General features: G+C 34.1%; 1 protein-coding gene across 1 annotated transcript in view; it reads right to left on the reverse strand.

Annotated features, from left to right (window-relative positions):
• The window catches only part of PARD3B (par-3 family cell polarity regulator beta), a 1,353,776-nt gene that overhangs the window by 586,586 nt on the left and 751,774 nt on the right, over positions 1–15,416 (reverse strand). The window contains exons 6-8 of the mRNA XM_043998182.1: positions 8,911–8,997; positions 2,035–2,160; positions 122–477 (exon numbers count right to left, since the gene is read on the reverse strand). Of these exons, the coding sequence (XP_043854117.1) occupies positions 122–477; positions 2,035–2,160; positions 8,911–8,997 (569 nt within the window). The remainder of the gene's footprint in view (positions 1–121; positions 478–2,034; positions 2,161–8,910; positions 8,998–15,416) is intronic.

Below are 15,416 nucleotides of genomic sequence, written 5' to 3' on the forward strand. Positions count from 1 at the left end.
ACATCCTTGAATCACTCTATACTTTGATTTAAAGTAATCTAAAGAGTATGAATCACCTTTTTCTCAACATGTTTATATTAAATGAAACAATAGGACATAATACCTGTGATTCAATAATTACCTTTCTTCAGGTCAATCTTAATTTTCTTTGCATTTTTCTTGCTTCCAAATCCCATTAGGGGAGAAAGTGATGGTGATGATGGCTTTCTTCCTAGTCTTGGTATTCTAGGACTCCTGGTTTGTTGGCTAGAAATCTGTGTATCTGTCTCCAGACTGCTTGCTCCTGTCAGATTGATTGTTTTCGATGCTGTCTTTACTTGGATTGGAGAGGATACTTTTGTTCTCATAACATCACTATTACCAAAAAGTGCAAGAGGTGCAATGACTGACTTTTCGTACTGTTCACGGTTGTTTGGTGGAAGCACTTGTAAGATCACATTTTGGGATTTCATCGCCTGACGGAAGACATCTTGAGACCTTGAAAGGAAACCATTTCTATTTCAATACATAGTAAGTCACCTTCTACAACTATAATCATTAGCTTAAATCACAAGGGAATAATTTGTTTACTTATGATAATTATCAAAATTATCATAAGAAGTAGAGAATCTCAAGCAGAGGTTTTTAACCTTTTTGTGTCACAGATCTCTTGGGAAGTTTGGTGAAATTTATGGACCCCCATCTCAGAAGAGTGTTTGGAAATGAATAACAAATTATTCACAATTACAAAAAAACCCCACATTATACTGAAAAAAGTTATCAAACTATTAAGAAAATTGTTTTGCCATCCACAGGTTAAGAACACCCAATACAGAAGTTTTTCAACTCATTAGATATCACAGCAACCTTTGATTTCCATATAATTTCTCCTTGAGTTCATAAAAAGCTTTCATATTTTTATGCTTATTTATGAACCAAGATAAAGAATGAATGAGTATAGAACTAATATATTTGCACCTATGTGTACATTTGAATACCTTGATACTTAAATGGATTTTTGATCTCATCAGTATCGGTAGTCCTTTCAGTAATGCAGGTAACACTCTATGTCATTATTTTTATACATGTCTTTTCATAAATCCTTCAGAGAGGTTCCAAACAATGTACTGTTCTCTTTGTTTTATTTGTTTTCTTAATCTTCTCTAAGGAGCCAAGGTAAGACTTGGATTCTATATGTATTTACTCTCTTATATTAAAATCATCATTTTCCTTTGTATATTGTCTAAAAATGGCAGTTTGGTTAATGATCCATCTTCTAAACAGTTCTGAATATGTCATCATCAGGGGCTGCTAGTGTTTACTAGGGAGTGTTAGCATATTAAAAAGCTTAGTCTAAACTTCTGGATTTCTAGAAGTCTACAACAGCTGTCTTCAGCATACTTTTGATATCCTGACATTCCGTAATGAAGAACAGTCCCTAAGATACGTTTATTTATCATCTGACCCAATCTAAATTATTAGAGTCCTCCTTTACAGGAGTTTAACACAGCTAAAACCTAGGTATCTGCTACTTTTTCAGTAGAATATTCTCATAAAATGTGCACATGAAGACAAAAAGATAAATGTTTGGCACGTATTTTAATTTAAAATTATTTATTTTAGCTTCTATTAGTCATTGAGTCCTGACAAACTCCTATCACAGATTTTCAGACTAATGGATACTGCTGACATCTCGTAAGTTAATTAACAAGCTGAATCAACAGTCTGTGAAAATAGTCATTAAACACTAGCCTAAGTGACCCACGTTCCAAGAAAAACAAACGCCATCCATTGATACCAAAGCATGACAACCATTCAGACAGGAAGGTTTGCTATAGTCTATGACTTAACATACACGGGGCTGCCAGGGACACATGTGGGGCCACCCTTGAGTGTACTAAAACATAGAATGCATTTCTAAATGGATGTACTGGGGGTCATTTGTAGGAAACTGACCAGAAGTTCTACCTACAATTTTGCCCATAATGAGCTCAATAACTATTATAAGCATTCAGGGGATCAATAAAGTAAATACAACAATAAAAAAGTGCTTACTGAGCAAAGGTTTTGTCTATGAGATCCACATTGTTGATTTTTACGATGCATTCATTTTCATGAAATAGGCCATCCCGTTTGGACCTGCTGTTTTCCTCAATACCACGGATAAAGAGTCCTAGAATCCTGAAATACAAAAGGACGGAGCTAAAATAAAATCAGAATAATCACATGTCATCTATGTACAATTATTCCAAAATAAGTGCCCATCCAAAGTAATGGCACCTTTTACCTACTTCACTACTGTTTGAATCATTATTTAAATGGGAGAGTTTACAACTACAACAACAATAACAACAACAACCACCACCTATATCATTAGTGAAATAAGTATTCCAAGGATAGCACAAATTATACCAACCAAGAGAACATTAATTTGTGACCTCATTTCTATTGTTTCCAGTAACACAGCAAAGGCTATTAGGATTTAGTGGAATTGAGAAGGCAAGACTCACTTGTTTGGGATAGTAACATCACAGCTTCCTGTAATGAGTGAAGTAGAGAATAGAATCAAAATTGCAACTCTTCATTTGGAAAAAAGAGAATGGGTTGGAGATTGAGGGAAACAAAAAAAAAAACTTCCTGAATTTCCTTTTATACATTGTACTACTTCCCTCCACCCCCACATAATTTTATATTAAGACAATACAAATGAACTGTCTGAAATTTATCTAGTTTTAGTTTATGTGTGGAGCAGATGTCTCATCACTGGCCTGGGGGTGACTGAGTTTTCCAAGATTATATCAGTGAAGTCCAAGTTCTAGTAGTTTTATCAAGGTGGAAGGGCTGCAACTATGGGCTCACTAACCCAGTGTCTGCCATCCAGGGACCAGCCCAAGTGCAGTCTCAATATGAGAAGGTTGCTACAAGATCAGAGTCGGTGGACTGGATGAAATTAAGCAAGTCGTAGTATCCCCTTGATATCAATGACGGGGAGCAAATGTCATTTGCCGTTAGTCCTTAAACCAATAAAATCCATCAGTTTCATTATATTTTACAAAAATTACCTTTGACATCTGTCCACTTTATAGTTAAGCATGGTTCTGTCAATAAATTCTTCTTGGAAAGTTGTGTGTTTCCAGTCAGTAAGGTACACACTGAATATAAAAACTGCAATGTACTAACCCCAGTGGGTTACAGCGTCTTGTGACCCAGACAAAAGTTAAAGCACTGACTTACTTTTAAATTCTCTCTTTTTGGACATCAATCGTATATTTATTGGGCACTTACTAAGTAACGCAAGTTGGAAGGAACAAAGCCAACACGTATGAAACAATCGCTATATTGTATGGTACAGTCTATAAGCTATATTGGGGATTCAGAGTAGGGTGGATCAATGAAAGCTTGGAGTTCTTAGGAAAGGCTTCAGAGGGAAGGTGAGAATTAATCTATAGACTGAAAAAATCTATATACGTTTATAGGTAGCATAGAATAAGGGAAAGCAAGAGGGAGATCAAGGTAAGGGGAAAAAACACGACCAAAGGTACAGAGATACCAATGATCAGACAGCATGGTATAATGGAAACAGTGTTGAGTTTGATGTCAGATGATAAGGGTTCAAATTTCCTATCAGTTGTGTGACCTGTGACAATTTATTTAATCAATTTTCTCATCTGTAAATTAAAATGAGTGGTTCGAATGACCTCTGAGGACCCTTCCAGCTCCAAATCTATGATCGGATTATACCATGCTATCATTTGATAGGCTTGTAGGATAAGAAGAAGACCAGGCTGATGAATGGGCATTGGTGTTGGGCAAAAATAAAACAAAATATTTAAAGAGTAGGGTAGAGTCAGATTAAATGCAGTACTTTAGAAACTGTCTTTGGCCTTTCTTTGTATCCCCAGCACTTTGCCTGGTATGTAGTGGGAACTTCATAAATGCTTATTGACTGATAAGTATGGCTTTCATATGCAGGCATTAAGAAAATATTGGAGTCAGAGAGAACAATTAGGACTGAGAAGTGCCCATGGGAATGGAAAATACAATGAATAGGAGAATCCAGGGCTGTGTTATTTTTCACTGTTATTTCCAACTGTAGAATTTTACTAAGAAGAAGAAAATAAAAGTAATAAAAATTATACAATTTCCATTTTTTTTTGGGGGGGGAGAGATTCCCTCCTTTTCCCAGTGTGACTGGATCCTAATTAAAACTCAAAGTAAGGGAAGTATTTTCATTTTGCCCTATCCATATCTGTAAGAATTCTAAAGCATAAAGACTTTGTAAGTGTAACGTGTGTGTGTGTGTGTGTGTGTGTGTGAGAGACAGACAGACAGACAGACAGACAGAGACGGCGGGGGGGGGGGGGGTACAGGGGGAGGGGAGGAGTTGTCATTTTCTTTTATACAGGTGCCTGGTGGGATATTACAATGGTTCCTTTGCTCTAAATCTAAAATATAAATAAAATATGAGTGCTTTTTATGAGAGAATAATATGGTCACAAATGGAAAAAGGGCAACCTATAATGAAAGTATAGGTGAAAACACAGAGCTCCTGTTTGGATTGGCCCCCAAATATTGAGCCACTGCCCCAAGGGATTAGTAGTTTAATTAGCATAGACCTTCTGTACTCTTGAATGGACAGAGCTCATGTGGTGATAGTTACTGGAATGTCTCCACTGCAAAAATGCTCAATGAAAACTACATGGTGATGAAGTAGTGTTACAGAAAATAACAGGGGCTAGTCTATGGGAAAGCTCAAGTTTGCTAGTTTACAAAGGGAGATAAAGTTGAAAACGTTTAAAATTCTAGAAAGTTAGTGAATCCACCCAGTGTTTTCACTGAAATAGAAAACTGGGATTATATTTGCTATTTGATGAAAGATCCAGGATTAAAGTCTGATTTAAGGTGCTTATAGGGCAGTAGGAAAGTAGTCCATACATAATTTCCAAAACAGAATATATTATTAAAGGAATGCAATATTAACCATAATGATAAATAGTGCAATGTTTAATATATAAACATAAACTATATATAACATAAACATGCTACTAAATATTAATAGTTGTTAAAATTAAAGACCCGAATATGAATTATTATTTGGAAAGCATTTTTTCAAAATCTAGATTTCCAATATAGTGAGTTCACAATAACAAATCTATTGTGGGACTCATACATTTCTAAACCATAGTTTATAGAAGCAAGTATTTTGTTAACAGGCATCCAAATCTTCCTTTAACTTAATTCTGCCCAACATCAGTCATGTAAAATTACTTTCTAGAATTTACTTTGATATTTTTATAGCTGAATTATTTTTTTCAGGCCATAGGGTTAAGCTTTAGTTAATAGATCATAGCTTGTCATATGTAATGGGGACCTTACTGACCTGAAAAACCAAACTTCCTTTGATGAATATCTTGACAGAACATGTCTACGCATTGAATGCATTTATGTAAAAGTTAATTTTATATAATTTAAAACTGATGGATATTATTGGTTTGGGGATTGACACCAGATGATTTCTGCTCTCTCTATTCTGTGACGAGAGCAGAGAACTCTCGAAAATTTCATTCAGTCAAAATCATGAAAATACTTTGGTAACTGCAGGTATACCACAGGGGACAATCCCCTCTCTGTGGAGAGATATAGCTAACTCACTTAGAACCAAGTACCAAGCTAGCATGGTGATTTATTAGCTAATTGTAATGTCAAATCACATAAATTATCAATAAGTTCAATTTAATTAAAAATACCAAAGGACCTACTATTTGTAAAATATTTGGAGTACAAAGATGAAAAATGTCTCCATCAGCTTACAGACGACTGTCCACAGATCAAGAACAGTTTGTATCCACAAATAGTCACCACAGAACATGGTAAACTCAAAGTATATGTTATGTTTCTACCTGTTTTTCTTGTCTTTATTTCCAGTCTGCTTCCTTTCGTCTTTCCATGGATCTCTTACAAAGTCCTGGTTCCTTTCTGCCTTCTCTTTGTCTCCTTCCATTTTTCCTTCCTCACTAGATGTTCATTATCAACCCATTGACTAGTAAAGAAGACTTCTACTTATAACTAAGTATTCCCTTTCAGGTTAAAGTAAGTGTCTCATAACAGGTATAGTTGCAGTATGTTAAATATTAGAAATTGGGAGGCAAGAAAAATAATGGCAATATATAGATTAAATTGCAGTCATCTTTGTCAAAGTGTTAAATATAAATTAATTTTGAATTAATAACACAAACCAATAAAATGGAAGGAAATTAAGAGCTATGGCTTTCATTCTGACCTTAATTCACCCTAGTATGCCCAAACAGTAAAACCATATGGTATTGTAAAGTCAGCCACTTGTTTGACATCTTTCTATGTATTGAGACACATGGGTTGAGTTAAGTATGCTTTCTCAGGCTGAACTCATTATTCCTTAACATTTATTGGTTCATGTCTCCACTTCTACATTATTTTAATGTGTTTTCTAATTAAATTTCCTCTCTATGATAGTGGTGGATAATGCAAAGAAATGGCAGAATGACTCCATTGGGTTATTGAATGGAAAGGTGCCCATTCTCTGCTTATCAGCTTATAAAACCATATTTCTGGTACAGTTATTTTGAAATTTGGGGCAAGATAGTATTTCTGTTCTAGAACATCAAGAATTCAAAGTGTAAACTATAAGAGCCACATACTTATAATCCCAGTCTTTTATTATATCTTCCACATTTAAACAATAGCATACATTGTGAGAATTTGATTGGCTGTTCTATAGTTTAAACTTTTCCATGCAACTATTGAAAATGAAGCATGTTCATTAGCTCATGGCACATCTCCTCATGTTTGCCTAAAATGGTAAGTTCTTCTGCTATATTCAAGTTTTATTAAGTTAAAAGGACTAATAATTTAGCTACATTGGTAGTTCCTAAAGCTGTATCAATGCACTTCTGCCAAAAAAAATCCCAATTCCTCAAGATAACTGGGTAAATATTCATCCTTTCAAAAAAAACCCAGCTTTTTCAGTGCCATAACCCATAATGTTTATAAAAAAGGTTATTAACATGCACAGGGAATGAGCCAAAGAGCTCCACCAGCTTTTCAGTTCATTTCTTTTTAAGGGGGATTCATCTCCATGAGAAGTTGGCATCAAATGTATTTGCAAAAAGGTGATGACATGGCAATTACAGGTAGCAGATGGCTACCTGCTGCACACAATGCCAACCCAAATATCATTGCTAAATCTGGACTTGCCTAATATGGAAGGATTCAGTGAATGAATATTCACAGGCAGTAGACTACTGTTAAATAACCTGATAAGAAAATCAGTAGAAAGAGCTGTGGACTGGTCTTCAGTAGACCTGAGTTTTAGTCCTGACTCATAAGGTTAGGAGATTTAAAAATATGTTACTGTGTCATTTTTCACGAGCCCCTTTATGATTTTCTTTGCAAAGATACTGTAGTGGTTTGACATTTTTTTCTTCAGCTCATTTTACAGATGAGGAAACTGAGGCAAACAGGGTAAGTGACTTGCCCAGGGTCACACATCTAGTAAGTGTCTGAAGCTGGATTTGACCTTGCAAATGAGTCATCCTGATGCCAGGCCTGGAAATCTTATATACTATAGCACCTAGCTGCCCTTTCTATAACTCTAGAAGGGAATTAAAGAACATTATTCTAACCCCTTAAATTTACATAGGAGGAAGTTGAGGTTCAGAGTCACTTAATGACTTCCCCAGAGTCATACTGGTAGGCAAGCAGTAGAGCCTGGATTTGAACTCAGGACTTCAGATTCTAAATGTCATATTTCTTCTATCTTAACAGTCCTAATTAGTGGTATGACCGTGGGGCAAACCATTTTAAGTCTCTAATTTTAGTTTCTTGTAGAGATGAGGTAGTTCTATTAGATATTTAAAGTCCCTTCTAGCTTGAAATTATATGATTCAGTGACTCACCTTTCATAGCTTAAGAAAGTTAACCAATTAATGAATCTCATGCAATGATTAGAATGTAAAATGGATTTTGAAAAAAAAATAGTCTACTCATGTCAATTTCAGTTTTAGGGCTTGAGGCAGTCTTGTAATAGGGAAAGTGATGTCATTTCTGCATCCAGTAATTTTGAGGTTCTTAGTGGGTTTTTTATATTATCTCTTAGGGCACAAATTTCAATTTCTACCCAGGGAAAACTTTAACATCTATGTTAGGTGCATAAGAAAACATTCTAGAAATGTTGACATTATATTAATAACCATACATCAATATAGATTTAGCAATAAAATGTGCTTTTGGCATCTCAACTGCCCATAATACATCATTTTCAATTGAATTAATTTTATTTCAATAGAGAAATTAATGTTATGGCTGTATTTTGCCATGGTAGTTAAAATCTACCAAACATAAAAAAATGTATCTCCACTTTGCCTACAGAAGTAACTAGAATGACACCTACCAGAAATTCTGAATAAAAACTGTTTCCATTTTTCTCATTTTCTAAAAACATTAAAGTTTACTTGACCATGTAAGCTATAATTACAGAGAATCTATTAAGTTAGATTTTACTATGCATTCATTTATTGAAGTATATTTTGGTGAACGATGACATTCTGATGGGACATTTGTCTAGTAATATGAGAAAATGGTAAAATATTCACTAGGGAGTCTTCTTATTTACTAAGTCTGCAGCAGGAATGCTTCAAGGAAGCCCTTCATAATTAATTCTAAGTGCAGATACCATGATTGATTTTTTTAACCCACATCACATAAGTGGACTGTTTTTATTTTGTGTCTAACATGTAAGTAGCATAACAAAGTGGTCAACAAAGGAATATGTTGAGGCCTATTACTGAATAATAGAGATGCACACTTAACCCTCTTCTGGAAATGTTTCAGAAAATGAACTCAATTGAGCTTTTTTCATTAACATGGGTTTCTGAAATAAGGAAAACATCTTACCTTCCACTCAGTGATGAAAAGAAGGGCACTACATGTATCCCCAGAGGGCCACCTTCCCCAGAAATCTCCACCGTTCTTGTCATATCACTGAGATAAAGAAAGCAAGAGCACAGATGAGTCTCTGTTCAAGAATAGATGAGGAATATTTTTTTAAAAAGCAAGAAAACACCTTCCATTTACACAGCAGAGAAAAAAAATAAAAACAGTACATTATTTGTTGGGGACATGCAGAAGAGGTTGCCACTAAAAATATTGAAAGGAATATCTTATTCTTGATTTTTCCCCCATCCAAGAGAACAACTGAAAATGACTACCCATCAAAATGAATTCCTACTTCCCTCAATTTGCATAAATCAACATGTTTAAAAGTGTTCAAGTGATGCTAAAACAATATAAACATACATTTGAAAATACCATGATACATGTTAACTATAATGCATGTGATTAATTTTTTAAAATCAAGGAGTTGTTTTTTTTTTACTCAAAAGAAGAAAAAGAAAGGCAAAAAGTATATTACTTGGCAAAGATTGCACAGGACCCAATAAAAAAAAAAACATACACATCTGTAGTCTTAATCAGTAATATGTACTAATTATCTTTAAAGTAGTCTGGACAAAATGTTAAATTTGCTTTTTCAAGAAAGTACCAGGAACCCAAGGAAGATATCCCCTAAATTATCCTTTTTTTTCTTTTTAAAGACAGAAAAAAGAAAACAGAAGTCACACACACACACACACACACACAGACACACACACACACACAGAAAGCTTGACTTACCTAACCCGTAATAGATTACAAAAAGGAAATGCTAGCAATATCTGTGGAGAGTGTGCCGTCCCTGATATATACATATAATATCAGTTACTCCTACAGGAAAGATTACTTCTTTCTGGAGTAATAAATAGCTTAAGGAACAGACTTCTATCAGCATAATAATGATGAACAATTAATGCTATTTCAGCCATAGAGATAACAAGTATAAATGCCATAGGAAGGCAAAGTTGATTAGAAAACATTTACAACATAGAAATTTTTAGCAGGATACTATTGTTTCCTATTTACATGAAAACAACTTTAAACTAGGTGTCAAACCCCAAACTACAATTGCTCTAAATGTTTTTCTCATCCAAACTGGAAATGGTAGAATTGTGGCTCTTGTCTGGAAAGTTAGCAAAGGTATTAAGAAGGTATTTTGTGTGAAGTCCTTAATGAATTCACTAGGCATGAAATATTCTCTAAATTACCAGTAATCTAATATGACTATATTAGCTATATTCTGTCAAGCGGAATAAGTTTATTTTTCCTTGTTATTTTTCTATGTAAACCTTTTAAAATCAAGGTTTTCAAAAGGAGCATGTTAATTCCTTTTGTGTGTAGAGAGAGGATCAAATTCCAAAGCTAGTAATAAATTCCAAATGAATAGTACCACAGATACTGTCATTACCTGAAACTTGTTCAGTCAAGTAGTCTACGTCAGAAGCCTCGAATTAGAGAAGCAAGACACATCTTCATAGAGATGAAATGACATTCCAGGGTATATAAAACTCAATCATTCTTGCTATATAATGTTGAAAGTGGTAACTTAGGTGTTCATATAATATCAAGAGAGAGGAAATATTAAAAATCATAAAGTATCACTTGAAAATGTCTCCATTCCCCTGATTCTACAGCTATCTAGAGAATGGAATATGGCTTTTGATAAGCCAGTAATCAATCCTTTTAATAGAATCACAGATTCATAATTCAGGATGGTACCTTAGAGATAACATCTAGTCCTAGGGGCTACAGAGGGAAGCTGGGAGGTAGCTTAGCTATTACAAGGGTACCATATGCAGTCATGGATTTTCTTAAATGGTAGTAATATTCTAGCTGCCATGATGTTATAGTGTACACATATTTCCTTTCATTATAAAGAGTTTATCACACTCAAAAAGTTTGGGAACCACTGACTCCATCAATTTCTCAGCATGAAATACAGTCTTTGCGGATAATAATAATGTACCTCATTTTTTAAGATCACCAGGATTAGGACTCCGCTTTATCCTGATAAATCATATTCATGCCAAACCAAATCATGCCTAACTACTCAGAGTTTATTTTTAGTATTTCTAAAATGTTTTATGTATATGTATATACACACATGTATGTACATGTATATACATACACACATATGTGCATATGTGTACAGAAAATAAGATATTTCACCTAATCTACTATTAAATTAAAGATATTATAGATATTATATATCCAGATATATTTTATATAGTACAGCCTAAATTGTGTTAAGGAAATGGATTTCTGTTTAATATTTTGTTCAAATGGCAAAGAATAAAAAATAAATGCTAATCTTCCATATGACAAAAGTTCCCCAAATGATCTATAATCAAAAGTTTTAATTCAACAAAACAAAATCTTCTATAGCTTAAGGATACCCTTCTGCCATATTAATATTTTGTTTTTCTCCTCTTGTTATCACATAATCTTTATATTAACTTAATATGTGAAGAAATAATCTTTGACCCATACCTAACTAGAATGAAGGCTACTCTTGGCAACCCTGTTGTAGATAGCCCAGAAAATGTCAACATCTTTCTGAAGGAGTGGACAATCATCATGAATGGTCCCAGAGGAACCCTCCATGTGGATTTTGACCATATGGACAATGAGGTCAGTATCCTTTGATTGAAAGGAAAAAACTCTGGGTTTACAAGTGGTAGGGAATTTCAAAAGAAATTTTGATGGTTTGCACAATATATGGTTGTGTAAAACATATTCAAAGACAAAAATCCTGGTTTTGTGCTCACTTCACAATCAATGTTGTCATTCAAGAGAATGACTGACTGGGTCAAAATTAGGAACTTTAATATAAAAAAATATTTTCAGAGTATGCATGAGACCAGTGGCTATTTGTCCTATAACTCAAGCTCCAAAAGATGAGTTGATTCTTTAAGAAAAGGATATTAAACATAACTTTAATTCCTCGGGTTTATGATATTCAGTGATTCCTAGCCAAATAGCATCTCTGGAAGAATATTGACACTAAAAAGTTAAACTTCATTTCAGGGGCAAGTTTGGGGTCATTAAAAGCATTGAGTAATTTCCAAAAGATAGTCCAGAAAAAAAAACAGAGAAAAGACAGTCCAAGCTATTCTCCTTCTTGAGTTTAGTTCTAAGCCAGCTCATTGTCCATCTGCTACAACTGCCAAAGACAAAGGTACTCATTGCCCACGTCTTTGCAATGTTCATCCAATTGTATATTACAGCCTGGACAAAAGGTGTTCTTTGATGAGTTGCTTATCCTTTGTTGGTTAGTAAAATTGAACCTTCTTTAAATGATTATAGATCTCAATTAAGAGACTCTGAAATGTCAGCTGCAAAGAAGAGGATTGGGAAAAAATCACATCATCTATAGGGAACCCCTTTTCCTTTTAGACTCTGTGTTGGACATTATGACAATGGCAAATACCTTTATCTAGCACATATATCCTCATTTTATGCCTTTCTTGATGTTATTAATCAGCAGAGTCAGAGTTATTTCTGCAACCATGCTTTTTGTTGTGTGATCTAGGCATAAACATGGGGAGCATAATGGAGGAGAGCCACTCAGTATGGCATTTTGATCTACTGAAATCCTACCTCTTTCACAAATGTATTCACTATTCTCCCATCAGTCAAAGGGTATCATTAGTTCAAAGCAAAGGAATTTAGTGAAATAGACTAATAAAAAGTTTTGCAATACAGCATTCATATCATAAACATAGGGCATGTTCTCTCATAAATACATATATATATATATATATATATATATATATATATATATATACACATACACACCACTAGTGGGAAAAGTAAGTAAGCAATAGGCATCAAACATGAAGTGCCCACACTTGGGGAACTATAGGAGGGAAAAATTCACACCTTTGACTCCTAGAGGACCCGAATATCTTCTGGTCATATCATAATACTGCTCACATTTTTAGGCCTCTTCCTCAGTGGACATAGCATACCTGATGGTCATATTATACTACTACGCTTAATGGATCTATTGCTTGCTTGGCCTGTTATTCTGCTGTTTTTTTTTTTTTAGCTGTGCTGGTATTTTAGTCTTCTATGATTTCCATCTCTTTGGATCCACCTCAGCCTCACTCTTCTGGGGTATGACTAATATGTTTCACTACTAAGAGCAAGCTGGTCTTAATTATCATATCTATATGACAAAAGTCAGAGAATCTCTAGGAACATATTGGGTCATTCTTGCTTGTCTCCTATTTCTGGGATGGGTATAAAAGTCTTATTACTATCATCTAGCTTAGGTCCAGATAATCTAACATACCCTCCAGATCCTCTCTGGCTAATATGCAATTGAATTCAAGCAGAAAAAAGAAAAGCTAAAGAGGCAGGGGCAGTGTTTTTCACTGATTTTATCTCTCTTCTAAATAACTATTAGTAACAAAGACTAATAGATTTGATGGTATATACCTGCTAGCCAAAACCTCAGTCTCTTGCATTCTAATTAATTATCAATTTTGATTTTTGCTCTAAAAAGCTTATGGTCTTAACACGTTGTTTGGAAATAATTTCCATTTTAACAACCAACATTTTCTGCCTGTTAAAATATAATCCATTGCATTTTTGGTGAAATTCTTTGGTGATAGTCTCTCTTCTTGGAGAATGAATTCATGCTATATACAGGGAAGCACCCTTATATTATACAAGTACATCTCTTTATTTCTTATATTTGTTGTGCTCTCTTAAGTTCATCTTTTCATTTATCAGACTATTAAATACGCACACATATAGACTTGACTCAAAGGGTCTTGTTGCATTCTTTGTAGTTCTCTAAACCATATCCTCTGCAACAAATGTTGGTACTTAAATTGTAAATGATAGTAGGCAAACTTTTATCACAGAAGTACTGTAATACAAGACAATGAAGTGTTTTGTGAAATGGCTGCATTTGAATTCATAAAATGACACATTCCTTCCAACTCCTTTTTCTCTCTAAGAACTTGTGAGCCACCCTTCCCCATTTAGCTGCAGCTTCTTTTTGCATTCTGTATCATATCTAACAAAAATGTCAAATTCATATAATGTAATTCCCCTAGTAGCAATTTGCACACATTGGTCATTGCACAAGTATCTCATGTTTAGCTAATAGTAAAGTTAGTGTGAATAGATGCTTTAAAAACTATGATGATTCTAACCCCAGAAAAAGAAGACAGTGATACAGGAGACTGAAAACTAACTTATTTTTCTTTCTATTTCAAAACTAGCCCTGCCCAAAAATTCATAACCAAACAATCATTAATCCATCTTGTTTTAGGACCCTATAAAAATGTGTATGTGTGTGTGTGTGTGTGTGTGCATGTGCACACATGCATGTGTGCGCCACATTTAATAGGCTTAAGATTGATTTCTGCTTTAACGGATTCTGATTGTCCTTTCTAACATCTGAGCAAACTATTGTGCTATCTTTAAACCTAAGAATTCCCATTTTCCCATTTCATTAGAAATTGCTTTTATATCTGTTAACCTACTAGCTAGCACAGAGAAAGGTATTAAAGGATATACCTATTGATTGCAATTTACATATTGTTTTTGAATATCTGATATATATTTAAAACAAAAAATTACAAGTATTTTGAAGGGCATGTCTTACTCTGATCTTGATCCATTACTTGTATCAAGATTAAGAGAAATTAGCATAAAAATAGAAAAAAACCAACTACATTTTTTTATTGTTTTGAAGAAAAAAAGAAAATTCAAGAAAAAGAATTAGTTGACCACCACATAGAGTTCTTTTCATATATTATGTTTATGGACTAAAATAAATATAAGGAGTAGTACCAGGTCCTATTCATTATGAGAGGAAAGGAGGATTGGGGGGCAAGAAATATAAGAAAATAGATGGAAAAAAGATTTCATATTTAGGAGGAATAGTACAGAATACCAAAAATAAATTCTGGAGATATTAAAATAGTAAGGGAACAATGGCTGACTGGGTAAAAGGAGATTAGACCACATATGGAAAGTAAACAAAAAGTAGGATAACTTAATCATATGTCAAAAGAGCATAACAAATATTAGCAGTATTCCCCTAGAGTGACCAAACACAAAATACACTAAAGCAAAAGCAGAAGGGTTTGAAGAATTAGATCAAAAAGTATCAAGCATGCTGGTTGTTAGCAGACAAAGTGGTTATAAACAAATCACTGCAACTAAATGGCATCTTCCAAGAATTAGGAAGAATTCAAGGTTGAAATTATGGAACTCTGGTCAAAATATGTGTCTGTATTTGCAAATGTCCACATAGTATCTCGACTTCTTTTGCTAAGATCAAGAGTACATATGATCATAAATGTATGAAAACTTAGAAATCTGTCATTAAGATTCTTGGAACCACAAATTGATGAGTATCACCAACTACACTGGGTTAGCTGATAGAATAAAGGATAGAATTATTGAGCATATAACATTGTTCCTAAAGAGGAAAACACCCTTCACCA

The sequence above is a fragment of the Dromiciops gliroides genome, chromosome 3 (assembly GCF_019393635.1).
Source record: "Dromiciops gliroides isolate mDroGli1 chromosome 3, mDroGli1.pri, whole genome shotgun sequence".
Classification (NCBI taxonomy): domain Eukaryota; kingdom Metazoa; phylum Chordata; class Mammalia; order Microbiotheria; family Microbiotheriidae; genus Dromiciops; species Dromiciops gliroides.